At 40.9% G+C, this 26,987-nt stretch overlaps 2 protein-coding genes across 3 annotated transcripts in view; one reads left to right on the forward strand and one right to left on the reverse strand.

Moving 5' to 3' along the window:
- Positions 1–26,987, reverse strand: part of Gpc6 (glypican 6) — a 951,185-nt gene that overhangs the window by 314,167 nt on the left and 610,031 nt on the right. The gene's annotated exons all lie outside the window — the stretch shown is intronic.
- Positions 588–17,979, forward strand: LOC126506650 (proteasome activator complex subunit 1-like). Its single transcript, XM_050150375.1, has 4 exons — positions 588–657; positions 4,237–4,324; positions 17,307–17,463; positions 17,540–17,979. Exons 1-4 carry the CDS (start codon positions 588–590, stop codon positions 17,837–17,839), a joined length of 615 nt encoding a protein of 204 aa, XP_050006332.1. The 3' UTR covers positions 17,840–17,979.

The raw sequence follows: 26,987 nt of genomic DNA on the forward strand, positions 1-26,987 counted from the left end.
TAACAGAGCTGGAGGACCCCCTTGCTGTGTTCCAACTACCATAAACGCTCGGCATCACCTGAGTGATCCAGGCTAGCACAGAAGCCATGGACCTAGTCAAACAGTGTCGTCAGGCATCTGAGGACACAGGACTCTAGAAAAGTCACTGAAAATGGATCCAGCTTGGAATGCAAGCAGCAATTCTTCCAGGGATTCAGAGTCATCACTAACCTACTGACAGTGAAGTACTACTTGTCCAGACCAGGGAATGCAGTCACCCAAATCAATCCTAAAACAGTAAAACTCGGGGACCAACCAAAGAATGAAAGAGCTAGAAGACCGAGGAAGGCAGTAAAACTCTTCATCTTGGAAAGACTCAGCCACAGGGGTGGAACTCACAGCAGCAGCCTTGGCACTGGCTCTGCAGAAGAAAGGGCCTTTGGATAGTTTTGTCGGCAGGAGCAGGGCCTGGGGGGGACCCATCCCCCACTCTTGAACTGTTTCCTACTGACAGGTTAAGTGAGAGAATAATTCATCGTCTTCAGTTGTGCACCCACCAGTGACCCCACCATGTTCCCGTGGGTAATCCCAATCCAGTGCTTACAAAGATGGCCATGGCCAAACTAAATCAGATCACAAAAGTAAAAATCAGATGTCGTGTATCTGGGAAGGAGACTGGTGAGTACGAGGGGTGGTGGCCATAAGGGTAGGAGAGAGATAGGAGTAGATGAGGGGATGGGCACATGAGTGCAAAGTATAATCAGAACACACACACACACACATATGATATAGATTGCATACATATATAATTATCAAAAAAATTAACCAAAAAAAGAAAAGTACATAATGGTATGTGATCATTAACAGAAGAAGAAAGTTATAAGTTGATGTCAAGAGGAAAACATCTTTAAGACTGCTAGCTCCTTGGCCAGTCTTGGGGGCAGCAGCAGTTACGCCATTACCTGCAGCATAAATTCACAACAGAAAGCTGTTTCAATGGCTAGAGGTAAAATTCTTGTGTAGTTGTTTGGCTGGCTGGTGTTCACACATTTTTGATGTAGTCGAGTATGTAGCTAGCTGCTGACTGGTTTGTAATGGGGACTAGGGATGGGGACCAAAAAATACTCAACTACAAGCCTCCCCTTGTGCAAGGGCTTCTGGATCCTTCCCACTCTTCTCCCCTTGTTCACTCCTTTCCTCCTCATTATGTTTCTCCTGTCTTTTAAATGATTAACTTAACTGGATACTACCCTATACCTGAACAAAACGTTCCACGAGAGCTCTCCCCATGGGTATCACCCTACCACAGCTCCATTTGCTCCTGACACATCCACCAAAAGACACTTGAAATGCCGTAGAGAACTCTGGGTAAAGGGCCCTCCATCCCTTTCAGTCCAGACGATGCAGCTCTTTACACTAGCTCTACCTGCTCCTCTCCCCTTCCTTTGATGCCCTGTAGCTCCCTGCTCCTGCTGCCATCTCATTTTGGCCCAAGCAGTCCTGGCAATGGGGCCAGTCGCTGTCACATGAGTCAACTCTATGCTCACTGTCTCCTACTGCCCCTCTCTGTCTCTCCTACCTTCTGTCTTTCCCTCCCCAGAAGTTTCCAGAAAATCTTTTCGTCATCTGTTACAGTCTCTAATACTTATTTTCCAAATCCGTTCAGTATTGGAGGACTGCAATTACCTGATCCATCAGAGCGAGTCAAGTTAGGACCGGAGGATCCCCTCTTCCACAGACCCAGGACTACCCACTCTGACAGTGACCCTCCTCAGCAGAGCATGACTTTAGTGCCCCTGCCCCACATTTTTAGACCTTCTCCGAGTTAGAAATGATAGTCTCCTGCTGAAAGACTACACTTCCCAGCTTCCCTTGCGGACTGTGGCAGTCATTCCTGCCCTTGTATGAGGCAGCCTCTAATCTTTTCTAGACATTTTGGCCACCCTCACAGGTAGTTACCAAAGAACCTCCTCACTGTGGATCACTATGGTTCTCCTCAGGTCAGGTCAAGCTGCCCTTTCTCCTGCCTTCCATCTCCACAGCTGTGCTTCAATAGTCTAACGTGTGTGAGTTAGATTTTCCTACCGCCGCATTTTCATAACCTCTGTATTCCTTCCATGATCTTTAGACACTACAGTAGCATCCTGATTGCTTCTATTTCCTGGCACTATAAGGTTGGCTTGAATAAAACCATCATCACAATCAACTGTAGGAGTCATTGTGTTAACAACCCCAAGTCGAAGAAGTGAAACATCAGGGGTCCAAAAAGGACAGCGGAGAAGGCCTTGATCCTACAAGTGAAAACTTTGACAGCAAAGCAAGAGCAAAGAGATAGAAAACGGAGCAGACGTGAACTCTGGTGGCTCGGTGGAGGACTTGCAGTCATAACATCGTTCCCTGGTAGGTTATTTCATTGAGAAGGACAAATTAGGAGGGATTGCTTAAAAAGATTCTCCACTGACAGGTATCGGAGACAAAGTGAGCAAGGAAGAGCTAGGGAGGCAGAGCGAGAGAAGGAAGGGGAAATCCTTTCCTGTTGCTCTGTCGTGCTGACGTGAACTATAAAATCCCTCCTCATTCTCATCCCTAGGGCCTGGCTGACTCTTGCATCCTTTGCTTGAGGATTTTGTTTGTGAGCCTGACTTTCCAGTCTGCCTTGTTCCTTGGATCCGGATGCCTTTTTCCGGAGACATCTTGCTCCCACTCAGGCTGACTAAGCTACATTCTCCTTTGACTGTCAGATGTTTTCTTTGTTTCTCGGGGCCACGGTGTACATCCCAGTAAGCATCCTGGATTTGTGTTCACTCAGCCAGCCCTGGTCACCTGTCCAGCGCTCTGCACAGCAGGCACTTGCTATTATGGTCCACCGTAGAACTGTGTTGTGATTTTTTTTTCATATTAAGTGCTTTTTGAAGCAACCTCTCTATTACCTTTCCCAGTTTCTTAGCCACATTAATATTCCAAGGAGAAAAAAAGAACAGGTTGGATTTGTAGGTTATAACATTTAGTTATTGCCTTTTAACTTTACCATCAATGGCTATTGATTGCAATAATTCTAAAGCTTTCGTTCTTTTTTTAAATATGTAATTGTGATAGAGCAAGTACAGTTCCACCTGACATTTTAGAAGGGCCTCCAACTCAGTGTAGCAACGAACAGAGACAACTGAATAGCCTTAATAAGCTAAAAGAACAATGTTGTTCAAGTTAAGTGCGGGTCTCTGAGTACTTTTGGAAATGGCATCCTGTTTGGTCAAAGAAAGGGCATTCGAATAATAAAATGACACAGAGGCGATCAGCGGCCCTTATGTTCAGACCCTGCAGTTGGGGAGCATATGCAACTGTTGCCTGCATTAAAAATAATTTCAAAAAAAAAAAGTGATCAGTTCAAACTGGAGGCTTTTCTACAAGCCCCTGGAAAGAAAGTTGTCTTCGATGCCGGGTTTGTGAGGATGTAGTTCTATTTTTAATGGGATTATTTTATCGTTGCATTGTAAGTACTCTTTCAGAATCCTATTCCCTTGGAATAAATACAGAGTGTAGAGAAGTTGATGGGATAGCAAAGTCAGGGATAACCTTTGTTCGTGGATCCCCAGGGCTGCCCCCTTACACAGCTGTGAGGAATACATTGAGGGGCCTGACAGGTTGTATTTCTGTTAATACATCCACAGATCTGTTTACTGTTCATGGCTTCATTTGTGTGTGTGCGTTCGCATGTGCATGGGTTTCTGTGCCTTCATCCCATGCGTGGATGTGTGTTCTTAATACCACAACCACATGTAGGAACATCCTCTCGCCGCAGACTCTCGGAGCTGTCTCTACCTTCTCTCTGCCTCTGTCACCTGACAACCGCGAACCTGTTTTCTACTGTGATCTTCTCATTTGCAGAACATTATGTAAAAAGAATCACACAGCGTGTAAAATTTTGATCTTGGCTTTCCTCCCCCCCCCCCACACACACTGAGCAAAATGTCCTTGAAGCCGAATCCAAGTTATTACAGGCATTTCTAGTTCATTCCTCTTTATTTAATTACTTTTGAAGACTTTTCTTTTTAAAATGGTTGATTTTTTATTAGCTCGTGTGATGTATGTGTGGCGACCTGTGGACAATCTCATGAGTCGACTCTCTCCTTTCATCTTTATGTGTGTTCCTAGGAGTGATTTGAAGTTGCCAGGCAGTGGTAAGCCATCTTACAGGCCTTGCTGTGCTCTTCTCTGCTGGGTGGTTCTGTGAGGTGGGCGTTGCTGGGGTTTCTGTAGCTCTTCTGCGACTGGAGGATGACTCAGCTGTCCTGGATATTAACTACGAAGGAGAAGCTACTGTGAGCATCCATGTGCAGGGTGTTACGTAAGTTTTCATTTCTCTGCGTAATTACTAAAGAGTTGAAAGATGTCAGAAGATGAATTTGTGTCTAGTTTTGTGAGATACTAAGTATTCCTTAAAGTTTCTGTGACAGTTTACGCTTCTGTCAGCATGGAAGAGCGCCATTTTCACCAGTGATTGAACTATCATTTTAAAAAATATTTTAGCCATCTGAATAGGTGTGTTATCTACTTCTAATTTCATTGTGTCATCCCCCTAAATAATGTCCCAGCAGCCGTCTGACCTGAGTAAGGTCTAACCACCATTAGGTCCCAAATCATTCACCAGCAGGTTCAGATCAATATGCAAAACAGAAAGGTCAAATACTAGGTAAGCCAGGATATTCCAGCAAAACCAATACCAAACCTTGCGTCTGAGATAGAAAAGATAGGACCTCAGTCCTAGACACTCACAGTGCTAAAAAAAAATCATTTCCTAAAGAAGAAAATTGTTTTTGTTTGTTTATTTGTTTCCTTTGGAGGGGCAACTTTGGAAGAACTCCCCTTTGAGAAATAAAGCATTGACATTGTTCTTAGTTGATAGCTGACATTCTTATACTTGAAAAAACGTAGCATTTACATTCTAGGTAGTGAAAGTAACCTGGGAAACACAGTTGTATGAAAAAGTTAGTTCGTGGAAGTAATATTTTTATTTTGTGTTGATTTCTGATTTCTCCTTGTATAAGTCCTTTGCAAATATTCATAGTCCTGTATTAAGAATTTCAAATATTGCCAGGTGGTTGTGGTGTACACTTTTAATCCCAGCTCTCAGTGTACAGAGGCAGGTGGATCTCTGTGAGTTTGGGGCCAGCCTGACCTACAGAATGAGTTCCACAGCTGGCTCCATAGCTACTTAAGAACCCTGTCTCTAAAAATCAAAATAATAATAATAAATAATGATAATGAATTTTAAATATTAAGGAGAAAGCAAAAACCAATTTCCCTCCTGTTATCTGCACTCTTGAGATTTTGGCATGAACTCTTTCATACTGGTTTGACCCTATGTGAACTGATTCAGCTTGTGTGATGATGGATATAAACTACATTTTATATTTAGCACCATCAGACAGCTAATGAACTGGGGTCCTTACTGGGTGACAGAAAAGCGAACAAAGCAAAACAGGAGTCCTGGCTTTCTGATTCTCACACCTCATGGCTTTACTGATAGAGTTGGGTTCTTTGGAATATTACAAAGAATACAAAAAGATTATAGCAATGGATGGAAAAATCCTTTATTTATAGCTGGTTATGTCTGTCAAATGTCACAGCAATAATTCTCGGGTTTTATGAATCAGATTTGAAGTATATAAAATACTCTCAACGCTGCAATAGAAATTTTAGGTTCTTAACGTATACATGATTTCTGTTGCTGCACCAATATTCATGCATTGAAGCTCATATCAATAATTCCTGTAGTAGCTGGTATAAAGTAAGACTTCTGCCTAAAATATGAAACAAGGAGGAAAACATGTGAAAGACATAGAACAGAATGCACACACAGTGAGTGCGCTCACACGGACATGCCTGGTGGATGCAGAATGACACAGCCAGCATAAACAAACACATCTGTCCTTTGCTTCCACGGACAAACCAGCTAACGAAAGCGAACCATTTAACTAAAAAGAATCTGTTTTTGAGTAGGAGCTGGTGCCATTTCCGCTCTTTCTGCTGCACAGTCCTGCGAAAAGATGAGACGTGTCTACTCACGATCTTGATATATATTAATTAATATGTATAGAGACACTAACATTTCCTCTCAAGCCTTTAAATATGATCGACTTACCTTCAGGCTAGTTTTCATGTTAACTAATTTTAATTATAATTTTTCAACATCCAATAACCTGTGAGTATGCTTTATAGTAAATCCAGGGGAATTTTAATTTGCATAGGCATTAAGGGAACACGGTGAAAGGGGGGTTGATGAAGGGCTCTGGGCTCAGAACTGGGAAATGGGGATTGACAGGGAGACTCCTGAAGAAGCTGTGCAGTGGATGCCTTCAGGCAAGAACGGGTTGCTAGAAGCATCACAAAAATGCAGGCTAAAAGGGTGACAAATGGGTCTCTTTGCTGAAGGAATTATTAGAGGGAGGGGAGTGAGGAAGCGAGGGAGAGAGAGAACTTTTTAGAACGCTGGAATGTAATAATAATTCAAAAGCTTACAGAAAGGTGTTTAATGGAGAAAGAGAAGGGTGTTTGATGGAGAAAGAGATGGGCTCATCTAAAATAAAGCAGGCAATGCGAAACCCCAAGTCTTTAGGAATTTAAAAGCCTGAAATCACACAAAATATCTTCTCTGACCATAGTGGAACTGAAGCTGGGGATCAATCACAGGAAGCAGACTGGGAAAGGGACAGGGGTGGAAACAGTGTGTTCCAACACAACAGTGCGGAACAAGGAGATGGCCCAGAAATCAGAAACTACTTAGATGAATGGATATCAAAAAGCAACGTGCCCAGACATACAGCCATAACTGCCTAGGTGCCAAAAGAAGATCTCAAATCAATATCTCTACTCTATATGTTAAAGGAACAAGAAAGAGAAAAGAAAGCTAAACACAAAGCTTGCAGAGCAAACAGGATAATAGAGACTACTAACAACGTAATTAAAGGAGCAATCAGGAATGACAGGTTTTGTACAGACAACGCAAGTAGCCAGGCCTTCGGTCCAACTGAGAGCAAACAAACATGAGAAGGAATGAGTGACGAATATCAAAAATGAAAGCAAGAGTATGATGATCAGGGTGGTGGAAATAAAAGAAGAAATTCAGGTCTGGGGCGTGGCTCAGCAGTAGAACACATACTTAATATAGACGTGGTGTAGGCACAGTTCCTAGTCCAGGTCCTGGGCTCTATGCTTAGTGGTGGATAATGATGAAACCATTCACAGCTGGATCTGTAGGAGGAGGAACAGAAGTCCCTATATTGTCCATCTACCCAGAACTTCCAAATAAGATGTGAGCACAAAGATGAGGACGGATATGACATCACACTTGATCACTGTCTGCATATCCAATGAGATAATCCTACAGAGAGACAGAAAGGCTTCCACACAGAAATGGTGATGGGAATATTGAGGCAGGGATGGGCAACAATGGAGTTAAAGCCAGAATTCCTAGAAACTCATGAACCCCACACCATTATAGATGCCTGTCATAAAAAGGAGAGGACAGAGCTTCTTTTCCTGTGGATGTGAGAACTTGGAAACTAGAACATTAATGAAGGAATGTAAGAAGTACAGGGACCTTGGAACCAAGGAGTAAACATGCAATTCTGCACATTTATGCCTAGTTTCACTGCCAAGAATAGTAACATACCATCCCAGAAGGTGTCCATGAATGTAGCAGGAGCATTTTCTAATAGCCCCAAACCAAAAACAATCAAAAACATACATCAACTGATTGATTAACGAATAGAAACTCGAATGCCCATATGTAGCTACTAAAAAATTACATTTTAAAATATGCAGCATTATGGATGAAATTTGAAACATTATGTCGATTTACTGAAGATAGTCATAGAGGAGCATATATTACTTGAAGGCTAAAGCCTTCTTAAAATGTCAGCCACAACTGATGTCAGCCCTGTCATTCCAAATTTGAGAAGCTAAGCAAGGAGAAGAAAACAAGTTCAAGGCCTGTCTGGGTGTCGGAGCAAGGTCATTGTCAACCTAGTGGGACCTTGTCTGTTAAAATTCTGCTGTCCTGCCCTGTCACCTGGGTACACTGTCCCTTTAAGAGACAAGCCACTCACTCCCAATCTCCTCTTTCCCACCAAGGTCTTTATTCTCTCTCTCTCTGACCCCTCTTCTTCTGAAGAGACAACTTCTGCCTCCTTCCTTCCCCCTCCTCTTCCCTCTCTCTCTCTGTCCCCACTCCCCCAACCATACCCTCCCATACCCTCCCAATACCCAATAAATAAACTCTCTATACTCAAACTCTCTCAGCATCGGGCTGTCTCACACCTGCTACTGTTTCCCACCCTCCATGGGACCTGCCAGGGTCGCTCTCATGTAAATCATAACACTGTCTCAAAACAGTAACAGTTAAAAAAGGTTAGGGATGTAGGTTAGTGGAAGGAAGCTTGCCCAGCATGAGCAAGAAGTAGTGCTTAATTTAAGGAAACGAAGAAGAGAAAGGAAAACAAACAAACAAACAATAACCCTACAGAGTGGGTTAATCCATGCAGACAATGAGAAGCCTAGCAGGGCTTGGGGCTGGACAGTGATTGCTAGTACATGTAAATTGTCCTTCCAGGGACGAAAATGTTCCAATTTAGTTTGCAGAAACAGTCATGTCAGTCAACATGGCAAATATATTAAAAACTCTTGACATCTTCCCTTGAAATGGATGAACGTTTTGGCATGTAAGCTGTGCCAACCAATGTATTTGGAAAGGGAATAAAATAAACACCTACAACAAATGCATTCCTACCGCCATATTCGTGGGTGGCAAAGGATTCAGGAGTGGGCATTTCACTGCGTGGTAGGTGCTAACCATAAGGAAGGTCCAGGTACACAGCACACGGCACACAATAAGAAAGAGGTTCAGAGCCAGTGTCACTATTCTATCATCAGTCAGAGACCACGTTTAGACATATGACTACCCATAAATATTTTAAAAGTTAACTTTAAACTATGTGATAACAATCATATCCTATATGCAGGATTATATGAGTGATGCAATTACAGCAGGTGACCATATGAGATTTCCATGCATCATTTATTTCAGACGATTCTCCCTCCTCGTCTTACTGCACACTCTCCCCTCCCTGCTGTACCTTTGTCTCAGAAAGCCACCTATCATTTCAAATTGCAACTATGGTTCTGCATGTGTGTGAGGGCGTGGACATGCTTGCGTGGGCTGTGTGTATGCATATGCCTCTGCAAGCCAGAGATTGTTGTCTGGTGTCCACCTCAATCTACCTTTCTTTCTTTCTTTTTTTAAATACTTAGTTTTTTTTTTTATGTATACAGTGTTCTGACTGAATGTATGCCTACATGCCAGAAGACGGTGCCAGATCTTATTACAGATGGTTGTAGTCATAATGTGGTTGCTGGGAATTGAACTCAGGACCTCTGGAAGAGCAGCCAGTGCTCTTAACCACTGAGCCATCTCTCCAGCCTTGCCTCATTCAGTCAACTCCAGGTGCAGTTGAGTCATTGTACCTGACCGAACCTGAAGTCCAGGTTCACTGACTGGCCAGTGGGCTCTGGGATCTCTCTGCCCCTCCTTCCATCATGCTTCCATTACAGATCACCTCTGCCAAGCTTGAGCCTGGCTTTTTAAACCAGCGCTGGGGGATCTGACCTGAGGCAGGTCCCCATGTTAACTCGGCAAGCATTTTACCGACTGAGTCATCTCCCCAGTCATAATGGTTGTTTGGCAGCGAAAAATTTGTGAGCACCCAGCAGGCGCAGGGAACTTAAGTTCAGTTTGAATATGAATGAACATGCAAAAGCTCCAAAACTATCTCCTCTTCATCTTGTACAATGGAGAGTGAACAAGGAGGAGACAGGAAAAGGATTATGAATTGCAAACCTGAGCTTGAAGGAAACATGTGCCCTGTGAGGATGATGCATGCTTATGGTACCATTGTGATAAAAAAAAAATTCAGCCTGATTCAAAAAAATTAATGTACTTATTAACTAGGATGATCCCCTGAAAAGCTTGAGGTGTAGGAAGCATTTCAAGTCACGAAAATGATGACTGAACTTTCTGGATTTGAGAGGAAAGCAATGGGCCTATCCATTTGCATACCCAATTGCCATGACTTCAGAAGTTCCGAGGCTAAATAGGAACAGTATGAACACTGTGGGACACTTTAAAATGAAATCATGTCTCAGGAAATGGGTTCCTAAAACTTCCGTGTCAGTCTTTGCTCTTTCTGTGCTGTTGTTATGAGGATTAGGCCACAGAGTTCTTGCTAGTGAGATCCAGGTTCTGAATCTAATTTCATTTCTTAGGGTATAAATAAAATTTCTGCATAATTTAGTAAATGTTTGTTATTGGTCACTTGATAGACTGGAATATTTCCAAGTATCTCTTAAATAAATTACTACACAGATACACACACACACACACACACACACACACACACATGAATATTTTCACCCATTATGAAGAAACATCTCTTTCTGTTGGTTAAGTACGTGTTTCAAGTGGCCCTCTAATGTCTAATTCTTACACAATAGAACATAATGTTATTTTAATTCTACCTTATTGTATTATAATGAGGTCTTGCTGATAGCACGTTTTATTTGGGCAGTCAGCTTGGCATTTGAACTTTTGCTCAGTTGTAAATTTTTAAATTGCGGGCACAGAATATATAAAGCAGGATGTCTAAGTGTCTCCAGGGAATTGCTGTCTTCCTCAGTTAGAAATCAGAGTTTAAATATTACTTCATTTAGAAGAAACATTTTAACAGTGACTTTCAATATGAGTAATTGAAGCGAAAATCCACTCTGGAAAGAGCTATGAATTTTCAGCCTCTGTATAGTAATACAAACATTCATATCTGCTTTGCAATGCACACAGCCTGAATTCAAAATAAGGAGGTGTAGCATTTTCAAGAATGCAAAACCAAATCCATCACCCGGGGAACACGTGCAGCTTCAAATGCTTAGTGTAAGTAGCTGGCATATGGCAAGAGGTGAATAATACTGAAACACGTCTGCTATGTGTAGAAACACAGACAGATACCATATTGCAGTGTTGGGGGGGGTCTGATGTACAGTGCTTAGATGTGAGGTCTGTGTTAGTGCTATTTATTCATCTGTCTAACTTTTGTTGGTGTGTCTATCTTTTGCTATCATCTATCTATCTATCTATCTATCTATCTATCTATCTATCTATCTATCTATCTATCTATCTATCAATCATTTATCTATCTATCATCTATCTTCTATCTACCTACCTATCATCTATCTATCTATCTATCTATCTATCTATCTATCTATCTATCTATCTATCAATCATCTATCTATCTATTGTCTATCTATCATCTATCAATCATCTATCTATCTATCTATCTATCTATCTATCTATCTATCTATCTATCTATCTATCTATCTATCCATCCATCATCTATCTACCTATTATCTATCTATCTATCTATCAATCATCTATCTATCTATCATCTATCTATCTATCTATCTATCTATCTATCTATCTATCTATCTATCTACCTATCTATTGTTGCAGGGAGTCTCTTGTTGGTTTCTGGCTTCTCAGCCCTGAAATAATCCCATAGAAACTGTATTATTTAAATCATTGCTTGGCTTATTAGCTCTAGATTCTTATTGGCTAACTCTTATATATTAATTTAACCCATCTCCATTAATCTGTGCATCACCACGAGGTCTACCAGCAAAGTTTCAGCATGTCTGTCTCTGACAGCAGCTCCATACTTCTCTCTGACTCTGCCCTTCTTTCTCCCAGCATTGTTTAGTTTTCCCCACCTCTGTTCCCCTATAGCTCTGCTATAGGCCCAAAGCAGCTCCTTTATTAACCAATGGCATTCATAGCACACAGAGGGGAATCCCACATCAATTTACTTATCTATCTGTCTGTCTTCTATCTATCTACCTACCTATTATCTATCTACCTATCATCTATCTAGCTACCTACCTATTATCTAAACTATCTACCTTCTATCTATCTATCTATCTACCTACCTACCTACCTACCTACCTACCTACCATCATCCATCCATCCATCCATCCACCCATCCACCCACCCACCCACCCATCCATCTATCTCCCGCTGGCTATCCATTTCCAATAGTGTATCTTTCTGCCTGTAGTGTTGAAACTATCTATCTCATGAATCATACAAACAGAGTCCTATCAATGATTCTAATCTGCTATGAGCTCCTCATGAGCATCCCATTGACACATAAGAATTTATGAACATGAATTTTTTCTGAGAAAGCCTGTAGCAAACAACAACATAATATAAACACCACGTTAAGAGAGTTGCAAAAGACGAGTTTCGCCCTGCTCTAACCAGATCGCTGACAAGGAAGTCATGGGCTACTTCTAGGAGTAAAGAGAGAGACTATTGTTTGAGCTTTCCATGGCCATGAGGGAATATGTGAAAGAAATTTTATAGGTAGAACCACTGGTGGCCCTGCCCTTGAAAAACTAACAAAAAAATAAAGGACAAAGGAAAGCTTTTTGGCTGTCATTGTGAGGCAAACAAGAAGACAGAATCACACTAAAAGAATATTCCCCCTACTTTTCTTCCATCATAATAAGTAGAGGCCACAACTGTATTCATTCCAAAGTTCATTCCACAACGATTTACTGAGCACAGCCACGTGTTCTCTCTGTAATGAACTGTAATGGAGATGAGGGACCATTTTCAGAAGGAAAGCCACAGTCTGGGAAAGGGGGACAAGTTGCCAAATTCCTTGAGTAACTGGCTCCTGAGAATCACTCCAGAAGAAAGTCCTTGGGCTAACAACTCCAGAAAAACAGGTAGGAACTGGAATGGGCTGGAAATGGAATAGCGTAAGCCCGTGAGGAATCTTTCTAGGATCCTCAGCCGTCTAAAGTCTTTGTCATTTGAAATACACATCCCAGGGCGGCAGGAGAGAAAGTCTGTGGGTTGTCTGTCACTTTTTGTAACTTTCAATACACTCAAGACTTCTGGGTGATGGAAGGGTGAGGATCCTAGAAACAGCAAAAATCCGCAACAGGAATTTAAAAGGAGAATTTGTAGAGGGACTACAAAAGTCACGCATTGAGTTTCTTCCTGTCGATGCAGAAAAAAAAAAAGATCGACCCTTTCTCCCCAAATAATGCAGCGTCATTTGAATAATTCTCCAGTCTTTCAGGGGTTTGGCTGTGACAGATGAAAATACTTTCATTTCAAAGTGACTATCCACTTGAAACAGAACAAAAAAAGCCACTTTCATTTATACTAGTGGCTTTGTGATAACCGAGAAGGGCTCAGCTTTAGCCGGTGTCCCCAGCATTCCTGCAATCGCTTTCTGCTTTCCTCCCCCTCTAAGAAAGCTCTGGGGATTCCACGGCTTGGACACCCATGTGTGTCCTTTACTAAAAAGGAAGAGATTCTGAAGAAGTCAAGTATGCGTGCACACTCTGACAGCAAGCTGCCAAATAAACTCCACGCAATTTGTTATGGGATTGGCTCAGATATTTTAGAAAACTCTGGAAGCAATGTAGGTGTTGAAGATCAGATTCTATTATCCACCTCAGCTCTAGCTACTGACCCCTGCTAAGAAGATAGCCCCCATGATACCTTCCTCCTATGAAAAATTCCGTTAGAGTTGTTATTTCAATTCACAGGGCTGGCTTTAGGAACACCATCCACCATTAATTCCTGTATTTAAAAAGAATTATATAAAACCACTCATTAAGTCTCAGGTCAAAGCTTAAATGAAAATATTGAGCACGATTTTACTGAAGTACAAAAATACTTTCCTTGTTATCCTAGGTCCTGTGTGTAAGTAAAATGGATGATTATTAATGGGAGAATTCGTTGGGTGTGAAGACCGATAGTTTACACGTTATTAAAAGCCCTCAGCACAGTCCTTAGCTTGTTACATGTCTACATACCTAAGATTATCTATCATTGCGCTCATGTATTTACACCCATTGATAGGCAAACATGTTGCACATTTTAAAGTATGCCTTTTAGGACGATAGACCGAACTTCTGAAATGTGGATTAAGAAAGGCATTCAGTGAAAAAAATATTTAGAAATATTTTCCAAATCTGTTGAAAAATACTTAAATGCAGGTAAAAATTTGGTCCTACAGAATCTTTTGGTCACTGTTTTCATTACCCTTGGTCACCGGGTGTTAATCTCTGTCTGAAGTAGATTATTGCATGCACTTGGCAAGAACAATTAAATCAATCTTTTCAGGTCTTTCCTTCATTAAGTTTTAAGATTGCCTTCCTAAGTTTTCCCAGCACTCAGATTTGAAACTTTTTTCCTCTCCCAGATTCTACCAAGGAAATCATATTAATACAATGTGTTTGCATAACAAAAATACATTTTCTCTTAAAATAAACATAGATATGTTGACTTGCAATTTCAGTTTGTTTTTTGTATACTTTGAGGATTTATTTTAAATGATTCAAATACTGTATACTTACTAAATTTCAAGGGAAAATGAATCAAGATGACAATAATTTATAGGGCTTTGTTACAAAATAATCTCTTAAAGTATAAAATAGCAATTCCAATGTCAATGTTAGCCAAGCTTGTACTGTTGTTATTAACAGCTATGTTATGGGTGCTGGACCACGGTATGTATGTATATTCACATAGATGGATGCTGTAGAAATAATATTTTCTTCTCCGTCACCTTTCATTAAACACACATGATGATTCTCTGATGGGCCTCCCAAGTTCCTAGCTCCATCCTCTGGCTAGCATCCAGCTTCCAGAAATACAGATCTGGTCCCTGTTCTGCCTTGGCTCATGTACTGCAAGACCTTCCCCAGGAGTGTGTGAACAGAGACAGACTGGGTGACTTTATTTCCACCTCTTCAAATCTCTATATGAATTCTTTCCTACAATAGATCCAAGACTGAACCTACTGCCAATATCATCTGCTTCTCTGTCAATTTAGCAGAAGTCACAAGAAGACCATCTTCCCAGCCTGCTAAATGCAATACGATGTGTGATTACAAAATACAGACCTTAAGAGAAGAATTTACAACAAAATTTTACTTTGAAATTTAAATTATAAAAGCACTCATTTACATGGCTTGGATTCATTTAGTAACCATAGTAATTATAATAACTCAACTCAATACTAGGGATATCCACATGTATGAAGAAGTGATATAATATTTTGTTTGAGCTGTCAGCACCTACAATGTGGCATAAAAGGCTCCACTTTTAACTCTTTCAACTTATGAAAAATATTTTAGATAATCATGTCACAATAACTATGAACTCAAATAAATTTTATAAATTATTTTAGCGGTGATACAAATAAAAAATGTGAAGACATTTGATGCTGGATCTATACCTCTCTTTTTGTTCCAGGTTGTGCCTTGAAGGAGCTTCTCATTATTTTCTGTAACATCAGAGAGGTTAGAGTCACTTCGGGCTTCCAGGGTGTTGTATGTGAATGCATTTGCAACGTGAAAGTGAAGTCTTTGGAGAATACAATTCTTGTTATAATGGGGAAAGGTGAAATGGAATCAGAATACAGAATGCTGTGACATTGCTTCAGAAGTAGAAAAACACAGTACTTTGGAATGTATGTGAGATGAAAACTAATAAGGACTCTGTTGAAGGTAGGTGGTTGATTTCCTTCCTTCCTTCCTTCCTTCCTTCCTTCCTTCCTTCCTTCCTCCCTCCCTCCCTCCCTCCCTCCCTCCCTCCCCTCCCTCCCTCCCTCCCTCCCTCCCTCTCTTCCTTCCTTACTTCCTTCCTTCCTTCCACCTTTCTCATTTTCTCATTCCTTCCATCCTCTCTTCTCCCTTTCACTCCCTCCACCCCTCCCTTTATTCTTTTTTTTTCCTTAAGCAGTATTACCAAGAAGACCAGGCTGGCTTTAAACTCCTTCTCTATCTCTTCTTCCATATTAAGACCATAGGAGTGCTGTGGGACAATGGTCTTTACCCTAGAGATTTGCTACTTGTATTTCAATAAAACACTGATTGGCGAGTACCCAGGCAGGAAGTATAGGTGGGGCAACCAGACAGGAAGTATAGGTGGGGCAAGGAGAACAGAAGAATTCTGGGAAGAGGAAAAGTCAGTCTGCAGTTGACACAGAGGAAGCAAGATGAGAATGCCTCACTGACAAAAGGTACCAAGCCTTGTGGCTAACACAGACAAGTACTATGGGTTAATGTAAGTTATAAGAGTTATAAGAAGCCTGAGTTTATAGGCCAACCAGGTTATAATTAATGTAAACCTATATGTGTTTCTTTGGGACTGAATGACTGTGAGACTGGGCGGGACAGAAACTGCTGTCAATATAGGAGTCTTTAAAATATGGTATTTCCAAAACATTTTCCTTACAAATGTTAGATGCACACATATGCTTTTAAATATAAAATAACCTACACATAAATTATTGGCAAAATTTATATAAGTGAGACCTATGAGGAGAAAGAAATTAGCATCTCCAGCTCCTCAGACAAATCTCAAAGCTGTAGGGTATCAACAAAAATTATTTTACTATGTATGAAAATAATCTTTGGGAAGGATCTGAAGTGAGAAAGAGATGTCTAGATCCCATAGAGAGAGGAGGAGAAGAAGGGAGGCCAGCTGAGTTACTCATGGCAATGACTGTGCACTCTTTTCTATTTTTGCCTTTCTGGATCTTTTCTGTATCAGCTATAACAATAGTACATTGTTTGTGAGAGCCATATTCAGATCCTGCTCAGACAAGAACTGTCAATCATTTCATGCTTATCATCTGCCTTCTGTGGAGTGTAAGCTGCATGAAGACAGGATTCCGCCATGAGCCAGGCTCACTGCTCAGGGCTGTATGCCCAGGGGCTCCTGTTACTGCCTGGCCCCAGGATGGAATAAAATGTCTCTAAATAACTGTCTTTTAGCAAATCAAAGAATGACTGGTTGATATTTTGGTTTCAGAGTCATGGAAAGCAAGGATGACGGGAGCTTGAAGAATGGTCTGGTCACACATGTGAAGCACTAAGCATGATCTGCAGCAAGAAAGGGGGTGCATTAGATCTAGGACATAGGGGATCACTTGGAAATTTTTCAGTTAATATTTGAAAAAAAATTTTGAAAAGTTAAGTGAAATACAGACTAAATAAGAATCAAGATTCAAGGAAACTTTTACTTATTTAGACATGATAATGAAAATTACTTATGTGAACAGGAACAGTAGGTATTTTCTGTTATAGACCTAAATGAAAAGAGTCATTTATTCTTAATAAAGAATTTGTGGCTTTCAAGCCATGTAAGAGCTCATTTAAAACTTAAAACTTCACGAATTTGCAAATTCGTGAAGCGTTCCATATTTTTGCAATGAGAAGATTGTGGTCCTCCTGCAGCGCCTAAAGCCTGAGATCAAGGATGTCATTGAGCAACTCAATCTGGTCACTACCTGGCTGCAACTACAGATACCTCGGATAGAGGATGGGAATAACTTTGGAGTGGCTGTCCAGGTAAGAGCACTGCCCCTCGATCCTACACAGCCCTCCCGGGTAGCCCATGCTTCCTTCTCACCCCTTTCTTTCCCAGGAGAAGGTGTTTGAGCTGATGACCAGCCTTCACACCAAGCTGGAGGGCTTCCACACTCAAATCTCTCAAATCTCTAAGTACTTCTCAGAGGGGGGCGACGCAGTGGCCAAAGCAGCCAAACAGCCCCACGTGGGTGATTATCGACAGCTGGTGCACGAGCTGGACGAGGCAGAGTACCAGGACATCCGGCTGATGGTCATGGAGATCCGTAATGCTTATGCTGTGTTATACGACATCATCCTGAAGAACTTCGAGAAGCTCAAGAAGCCCCGTGGAGAAACAAAGGGAATGATCTATTGAGCCCCCTCTCTCATTCCATGATGGGGTACAATAGAGACCTTCCTGCTCTTCATTGGGAATTATAGACTGTATCCAATCTTCTTCCTGCTGGGGTTTCCCCCTTACTCTGCCTCCCAAACACAATAAATATATGGTTGCCCCCCCCCCAAAATAAAACTTAAAACTGCTCATTGAGTTACCCATCTCATGTCTGGGCACTGAGGTAAGAAAGGCCACCTGCCTCGTCCAGAGTCAAGCCAGTGGTGGACTTGGGGGACCACACTAAGATAGGGCACCAGCTGCACTCCAATGTCAGTGCTAAGGGAATTCTTAAAAAAAAAAAAAAAAACCCAGAGAAATGTGCGCATTTTTGTTTTTGAAAAATGCAGCTATGATACGGATCAGCCTAATAGGGATTCGTGCTTAACATGCCAGATTAGTCTGTGTAAAAATGTTAAAACAGAGAGAAGCGTTGCTATCTGTCATGTTCATTTACTGTAGCTATTAACTAGAGCCAATAAACACGTGGGTGGTTGGCATCTCTGCACCCTCAGGAAAGGGGGAGTTTCAGTATCATTTGCATTTCGAAATTGAAGTACTTTGCACAAGTCTTGTTTTTAAAGCAGGGAGTATTGGAGGTTATTGGGGGGAACAAACAATGGATCTAGTTTAGACACTTAGCAATAACTCTTGCCCCTGGAAATGACGTGCTTTTGGAGGGTGTGCAGTTCTCCCCAGAAAATGGCAGCACAAGAGGCAGATAAGCAGGTAGATGGGATGGGGGAAAAAACATAATAAACCAGTTTCATCTTTAACGTTCCATATGTGTAGATGAGCATGCTGAGTGTCAGTAAAGAATCCAGACAGATCAAAGAAAGTACCGAGGCGAGGGGCTTTGGCTGGGGAAACCGAGTGTTGTGAAGTATGCGACTTGTTTGTGTCATCCGCCCTACATTTTCCCTCTAGTTGATGTTCTCGTTTCCCACTTTTGACCTTGCTAAACGCAAAGTGCTCCTTGTAGCTTTCCTAAAAATATTGTGCATTGGTATTGAGGATATTATGTATGATTGTGTGTGTTCTGTAGGTCGACTCTCCTGCCTCGGAACACACACAGCAAGAGTTGCACGGCAGGCATCTCCTCTTATGACTCCCCATGTTCTTCCTATAGTTGTTATTGCTATTCAGAGAAAGGGTCTCCCACCGAACAAGCTCACTGAGATGGCGAAACTGGCCAGCAAATCCCAGGGAGCCAATTGTCTCCACCTTCTCTCCCACAGTGCTTGAGTTACAGGTGTGTGGCAACACATCTGGCTTTCACAAAAGTTTTGAGGAACTTAAGTCAGGCTCTCATGCATGCACCATTACACACAGAGCCTCCTCACGGGGCTACTATTACACTTTTTAAAGCAGAGAGATGTAACTATTGGAATAAGTGATTAGTCTGACTAAGGATACTAGAAGGCAAGGGAAATATAGCTTTCAATCAGATCGGTTGGTCAGTGGTAGCGCAAGCCACGTGCTGGTAGTGCACTCGTTTAACCCCAACACTCAGCAGGCAGAGGCAGGTGGATCTCTGTGAGTTCAAGGCCAGCCTGGTCTATAAAACAAGTTCTAGGGCAACCAACACTACAGAGATAACCCTTATGTTGAAAAATCATAAAATTAATCAGTGAGATCTAGACATTTCACACATTTTCAGATTACTGCAAAATGCCCTGCAAGGGTCACCACTGGGTGCCTGAAATGGTCTTCCTAACTTATTGTGCCAGTAGTGGGTAACACACTAATACATAAGCAAACTCAAACTTAGCTCTGCAAATGAGTTTTCCGCAAACGAGTGAAGAACATTTGCGGCTAGGTACGTCTTAAAAAAAAATCATTTCATCTCAGAATCCCAAAGTTATCTCCAAACATCTCTGCATCCTATTTCACTTTGGCCTGCTAATTGGGATCCTGGGTTGGAGTTCAAATGTGTCTGATGGCTGTTCACATTTTAAGGGCTGTAGGTGACCATGCAGCGAGTCACATCTGAAGACTGAGTTTGACCCATCTGGCTCTCTCGTGTCAGAGTTAGAAGTTAAGTCACACATTAAAGGGTTTCATTTAAAATATGAATTCGGGTCTTTTGGGGGAAAATCTCAGTAGTAGGAAGTGAAAGAATTCATTTTTGGATATGCATTTCAAATAACATAGTCTTTTGATTATCACAAGGCTTTCTTTTTTAAAAAAAAATAATGTGAAAAAGAATTAGGTTCAATTGAAAATATTTGCATATGCCAATATAACCCAAGGGCTGTTGATGTGATAGCCCACCCCTTGCATAGTCAGACATAAAGATGAGGCAGAAAAGCTGCACTTATGTGGTACCAGGGAGGCTCATCACGTCACGTAGACCCGTTACATGTTACTTAGTCACTCAGTCCTTGATAGTACCTCTAATCCCTCACTGTTTTGATTACCTAAACATGAGATGCAAATAAGGAAAAATTGTACAAATAGATTTCTTTTGCCATTCTCCATACTAACATATGTCAAATTTGGTTTTAGCATAAATAAAAAAAAATCTCTTCAAAACAACATTTATTACAGACGGTAAAACAACATGGAGAGAAACAGAGTTGACTCCACTGAGGAGTCAATAAGGAGTGTGACTTAGCTAACACTAAGTTACATAGAAAAAATGATCCTTGGTCTTCTTTTATTTATTATGCTTAGTAAACAAGACAATTTGTCAGTCTTGATCATAAACTATGAGCAGTGAAGTATATTCATTTGACAGAATACCAATCCAATCGGCAGAATAAATCTCGGTTCTCAGAGCAGAGCAGAATGGAAATTTGACATTCCTCCAAATAGGACGGCCAGAGAAAGGCCTACTGTGATTGTCTTGAAGCTTCCAGGCCTGTAGTCATCACACAGAATAGTGACCGCAATGTCAGTCATCATCAGAACACTTGCACCAGACTCTGAGTTCACGCTCACAGAGGGGACTCGGCATCTCATTTCCATTCACCTTGAGCGCCAAGGTGGTGGGAATTTAACAGCAGCTATTTGCTAACAGCCCTCACACCTCACAGGCACGCAGACACCAAGTTCCCACTTAGTGCCTAAAGCAGAGGGTCACTAGGTCTCACTGGTGTAACTGCACAGGAGAACGGCTGAAAAGATCGCTTTGTCTTCTTGCTTTTCTTATCCGAGAGACACAGCCCCGGTAGCTCAACCTTCCCTCTAATTACCAGCTGTGAAGCTTCTCTTTGTGACCTTGACAGCTTCTCCACTCCGCTAGCTCTATTGATGGAAGTTGTCATGTCCCAGCCTTGCAAGTCTTTTACCGAGTGGATTGACCATGCTCAAACTCTTAAAGTTCTCCAACTTTACACAAACACTTCAGCAGCTGAGTTTCTGCTTAAATACACCTTTGACACACTCCCTCCTTGGCAGCTTCCAATTACACTTTATTGACTGAAGTTGCCGATGTTGGAGACAGCACACACTGCTCTCCTAGCTGGGGCCTGCTATTGACCACATTTGCTAACACTGGAGAAGGAGCATGCGGCTTTGTTACCTGTGGCTTCAGATTGTTCTAATTCACAGCTAGGTAGGAACTGTTCACTTTTGTCAATTTTCGTCACCTTCAAGATGACTGTATTGACGTTGATTCCACTTAAGTGTCTCACCAGAAACAATAGAGGATCCTAAGACGTGTCCATTGCAAGTGATTTTTCATTAGCACGTTGCAAAAGCCATTTTGGATAAATTGAAATACTTAATAATTGGCTTCCACCCTTTTCAAGCCTCAGTAGGACATGTTCTGCTTCAATTGGTAGAACTTAGGTTCAAACTCTATAAATCCTTTTATGAAATCTATATGCCCATAGAGGGCCCTCTCTAAAGACAATGGTTCTTTGTTGATATTTTAAGATGAGATATGCCTTTATGTAGTTCAAAACACAGAAGGGTTTATTTACCCTTTGTATATAGATTTTATATGCAGATGGAAACACAAAACACATCATAAGAGGCAAGAGAATTCAGGATTCTATTTACTTTGAAATGCTATCTTATGTCCCAACTCATTATGAAGCTGAGAACAATCTTGTACTTTATTGTAGGAGGCCGGTATTTAGTTCCCAAAATAATCACATATTTTTTTCAAATACTGTTTGGCTAATAGCTTAAGCATATTTCTGGCTAACTCTTATATCCTAAACTAGCCATCTCCATTAATGTGTGTATCGCCACGTGGCTGTGGCTTACCAGGTAAAGAGCATCTGTCTCTGGCAGGGCTAAGTGACTTCTCTAAACTCCGACTTCCTTCTCCCAGCATTGAGTTTAGTTTTCCCCATCTAACTCTACTCTTCTTCCCTATCACAGGCCAAGACAGTTTCTTTATTAACTAATGGTATTCACAGCATATAGAGGGGAATCCCACATCAGAGCTTCAGATCTTCTTGTTTCCCGAGGCATGTAACCCAAGTGATAAGTTATGTGGTGTTGGGGCACAGACCCAGGGCATAATGCAAAGGCAAGCACTCTGTCAACTGAGCTAAATCTTCAGACTTGGGTTTCTTTTCTTTCTTTTTTTTTTTTTTTTTTTTGATTTTCTAGACAGGGTTTCTCCGTAGCTTTCGGTTCTTGTCCTGGAACTAGCTCTTGTAGACCTAGTAGGCCTCAAATTCAAAGAGATCTACCTGCCTCTGCCTCTCGAGTGCTGGGATTAAAGGCGTGCGCCACCACAGCCCAGCTCTAGACTTGGGTTTCTTATGTATTATTTTATTCTACAACTGTCCTTGCTTATATAACATTATTCTATGTGTGTCTCCTAGATATATTGATAATTCATTTGTAATAGTAAAATGCTCTAGCAAAGAAAAGATAGATTAATGCCGAGAATCAAGATGAATGTAGATCAATATTGAAATAATCTAACCAATCACTCCTGCCAATACATTTACTTGCTGTGTTCTTTTCCGCAGGTGCATAATCAGTGGGCATAATGTATCTTAATATAACATTTAAGGCATTTGTTCTCCCCTCTGTTTCTAGTTCTGGACTGAGATTCTCAAATTAACAAGGTGGGGGCAGTGTTGGCCAAGATGGTCTTGATGTTCTCTTCTGCTTGATTAAATTTCAACAGGTTTCTGACTATAGACACCAGTTTTTTATTTCTTAGAAATTTTACTTTAGAAGACGAAAATTATAATTTCTTCCTCTGCTTGTGCTTTGCTTTGTTCACATGAAAACTCACAATGACGATTAGTTATCCAGTGTGATGATAGTAGGGTACTGGGGCTTCTCAGTGGGACGACTAAGTAGCAGTCCCAGAAAGAAGTGGTTACCATATAACAGTGGGAGGTAATAAATGCTACAAACTCCTCTGGGTCTGTGTCTTTCACATCTGTGTTATCTTTCACCTCTCTACAACACAGGCAGGAGGTAACTTCTAGACACTATTTCCATGTTTCCACAACCAGAATCATGTCTTCCAGGGTTCTGGTGTCAGGTAATCTGTTATCATAAAACAAATCACACCAAGATAGCCTTTGATGATTCTTCTTGATTGCTGACTTGAGAGGGTTTGGAATAACTAAGTCCCATGGACAGGAATCTGTGGGCATGTGTGTGAGCCATCATCTAGAGTTGGTTCATCGAGGTAGGAAGACCAACCCTACAGATGGGTAGAGCCATTTCATAGGTGGGACTCAGACTAAATACAAGGGAAAAAGCAAACAGCACACACCTTCGTTGCTCTGTTTCCCAAGTGTGTACACAATGTGGACATGAGTGTATCCACGTGCCCCTATATCTCCTCTGTCATGAAGGACATGGAATTTGAGCAAAAATCAACCTTTAGTTCTCTTCTCTGTTAGGTGTTTTGTAGTAGCAACTAGACAGGTTATTAATATATAGCTTTTGAAATATGGAGCTTGTCTGAGAACCTTAGCTTTTGCTTCATTATTTACGTTGATTTGTTTGCTCTTCTGTAATTCTCTTGTTGAAGCCTAGGACCTTGCCACTTGGTTTTCTTTATTTTTATTTCATTTTTGCAGTGTTTAATATTGAACTCAGAGCTCTATACGTGTTAGACAAGCTCTTTAGCCCTGAACTACCATGCATCCCTACCCACATAACCTGGGAATGTCTGTCCTCAATCATCTGGGAACCTCCCATTTGAAAAGTGATCAATGACAGAGATAGGGCCCCATTTTGCAGTCTCCGTAGGGGTGTAAGAGACTAACATCAAAGAGCATAAGGACTCAATTAGCAATCACATATGCTTTAATCACATTGACCAGCCTCCCACTGACCTCTCCAATCTTTTGTTTCAAAGAAATTGAATACAACTTTTCTCTGCCTCTGCAATTGTCTCTCTTAGTGAATCTTTCCATATCTGCTTAAATGTGCAGAGAGCTTTTTTTCCTTTGTCGCTGTATGTAGTTGGACCTAGAAAGTTCGAGATTTTAATAAACACATTTGTTTCTTTGTGCAGGTATATATCATGCTATTTGTGGGCATACTCCTCTGCTTTAGGCCTATCTTGTTTTTTTTCTGGGCACAGTAGAATATGAGCATTTTTTGGCTAAACCTGTGCAGCCAAAGAGACACAGAGACTTGGGACCAAATACAGGTCCATAAAGATTCCTACTTTAATTCATGAGGTGGCAGGGGAGTCTTCTCCCTCAGATACACACTGCCATTTCTGAAAAAGAATATGGTAGGAATATTTCTGTTTGCCTTAAAATAGACCCATACCTGTGTGCAGGTGACAATCCCCTTAGCTGAGTCTCAGTAGACAATGTGATGAGCTGCAGAATCCCACCCCAGAAGACTCTCTCTGGGACTCATCTAACCGATCCTTCCTAAAACCATTTGAAAACTGCTTTGCAAATCATTTTGCTGCAAAGTACTATGTAAATGAAAAGTGAATATCTTTATTATAATTGTAACTGAATTCATGTCCCTTTCACAGTTCTTATCAATTGTCTTTGGTAGACATTTTACACCTATCTTCCATCATTGTCACATCTTCTTTATTACACTGTCATTTTTGCACATCCAGAATCAATTGCTGAAATAAGAGTCATATTCATAGAGAGACACTACGGTGCTATATATGGGCCCGATGGGAGATGCTCAAATCGAAATGAGTCTTTGTGAAACCTGTGATGTGAGGTCAGAGCTTTTCACAGAGAGGTGGATGGGGCATGTGCTGGCCCCAAGGAGCTTTCATCTATTATTATAATTTTGAACAAATTTTCAAATGTGGAAAAATCAAGCTATTAGTACTTTGAAAGAAAGTTAAATTTTATTGCTTTGACATTTAATGTATATCAATCATCTCTAAATATTTGAGCTATTCACTCTCCCAGATTTCAGAAAATATACTCAGTTATATTAGAAAATCTCTAACATGATTCATTTATCAGAAGAATTAAAGTTGCTCAGAATTCCTTAAGGGGGAAGTGCACCCATGTTTACTATAGCTGACCGCCACCATATGAAATAAACCTAAGTGTCCACCAGTAGAAGGACAGATGAAAACAGTGTGGTCTACACACATATCAAAACACCACGTAACGTTCATTAAGAGTGAAATCCTGTCATTTGTTAAAAGAGATGAATCCCGAAGTCAAACTGTTCAGTGAAACATGCCCAGCACAGGGGAAAAAAGTAAAGGACCTCTGGCCTTTTTCATCTGTGGCATCTAAACACTCTTAGACACAGAGTGGTCCAGTGCTCAGCAGCATCACTTATGGGGGAGGCGCATCAGCAAGACAGGGGACTGAGTTAAAGAGAAGCACAGTTAAAATCACCTAGACGGTGTAATTTCAGTGTTCTGTCCCCCAAAGCACAAACACTTGAGGGAATTCTCATGTCAGAAAGATTGGCTTAGCCATCTCACAGTGTTAGTCACCACATTTTATATAAGATATGTAAATATACACACATGCAACATATAATGTACATTATATACATCATATGTAAATATATTATATTATGGTATAAAACATGTATGTATATTTGCACATTGTATAATATATTTATATATTATTATATATAGAGAGACAGAGAACACTTTTAGTCAATTTAATTTAATTTTTAATTAAAATAGTTTGATATACTTATGATAACTTGAGTCATAGCGTGGTAACAATGGGTTGTGACCTGCAGCATCTCATTGAAATGTAACCAGAAGTTCTATTTCTTTCTTCCCATCACTCCATGCTACCCTGATTGGAACCTGAAATGCCAGAGCAGGAACCTTCTAGACAGGTGAAGACAGAAGTAAATGGAGTCGGTAAAATCAAGATGAAGCAGCTTTGTCTAGGGGTGTTTCTAGGAGGGATGGAGCTCACTTCTGCTTGATTGATGGTTGAGGCTTGTAAGTTAATATTGACTTCAGAGGAATTTGGTAAGCAAGGGATTCACTATAGACATTACTGAAAATTAATTATGCAGACTTATAAGTAACTAAATTATATCAACAAATAATACTCAGAGATTACATGTAGCCCTTAGTTTATTGTATTTTATTGACATCTGTGCTCTTGAGGTCATTTCTGCCTGTTGTGTGCATATCGCGGAATTACCACGCAGTGGCGTGACATTGCACCTCGCTGCCTATAACTCGTGATACCAACTTACATCCAGAAGCAGGTATCAGCAAGCTCTGTTTTGGTGACTTTCCTTTTTCAGCATTTGTAGTCATTGACTAGGGCAAGTCACATAGTGACATTTGAAATCAGCATGGCATGGAGACATATAAAAGTTGAACACAGTTTCATAAAGAAAAGAGGGAGATTAAGAAAGGTTTGTGGCTGTCAACATCATGACTGCATCTCAATGCTAATTCCTGAATTTCCTCATTTTTCCTTCGCATGTCCACAAAGCAGGACCCTTGCTACCTCTGTCTAGAAACGTTTGTTATCCACAGTGGTTACCAGACAGGGATCCAACATGAGGTGAATGCAGAAATATTTTTGACAACTCAAGCTTTGACTTCCTCCTTCACTATTCTGACTTCCAGTCTTTTCCAAATGAAAATGGCAAGATATATTACGTCTACCTTCTTTTCTTTTAATTTCTTGCACTGTGACTCACACATTCATATCCACACAATAGAACAGGTTTAATGAGACATGAAAGTGGCTGAGAAGAGAGAGAAGGA

The sequence above is a fragment of the Alexandromys fortis genome, unplaced genomic scaffold, assembly GCF_014885135.2.
Source record: "Alexandromys fortis isolate MF-2015 unplaced genomic scaffold, M_Fortis_MF-2015_v1.1 scaffold_66, whole genome shotgun sequence".
Classification (NCBI taxonomy): domain Eukaryota; kingdom Metazoa; phylum Chordata; class Mammalia; order Rodentia; family Cricetidae; genus Alexandromys; species Alexandromys fortis.

Bases quoted from the DNA above. Each gene is read 5' to 3' on its own strand.
- LOC126506650 (XM_050150375.1), top strand. From the start codon at position 588: ATGGCCATGGCCAAACTAAATCAGATCACAAAAGTAAAAATCAGATGT. The intron at 658-4,236 runs GTGAGTACGAGG...GGGTTTCTGTAG, and splicing joins TGTATCTGGGAAGGAGACTG to CTCTTCTGCGACTGGAGGAT. The intron at 17,464-17,539 runs GTAAGAGCACTG...TTTCTTTCCCAG, and splicing joins ACTTTGGAGTGGCTGTCCAG to GAGAAGGTGTTTGAGCTGAT.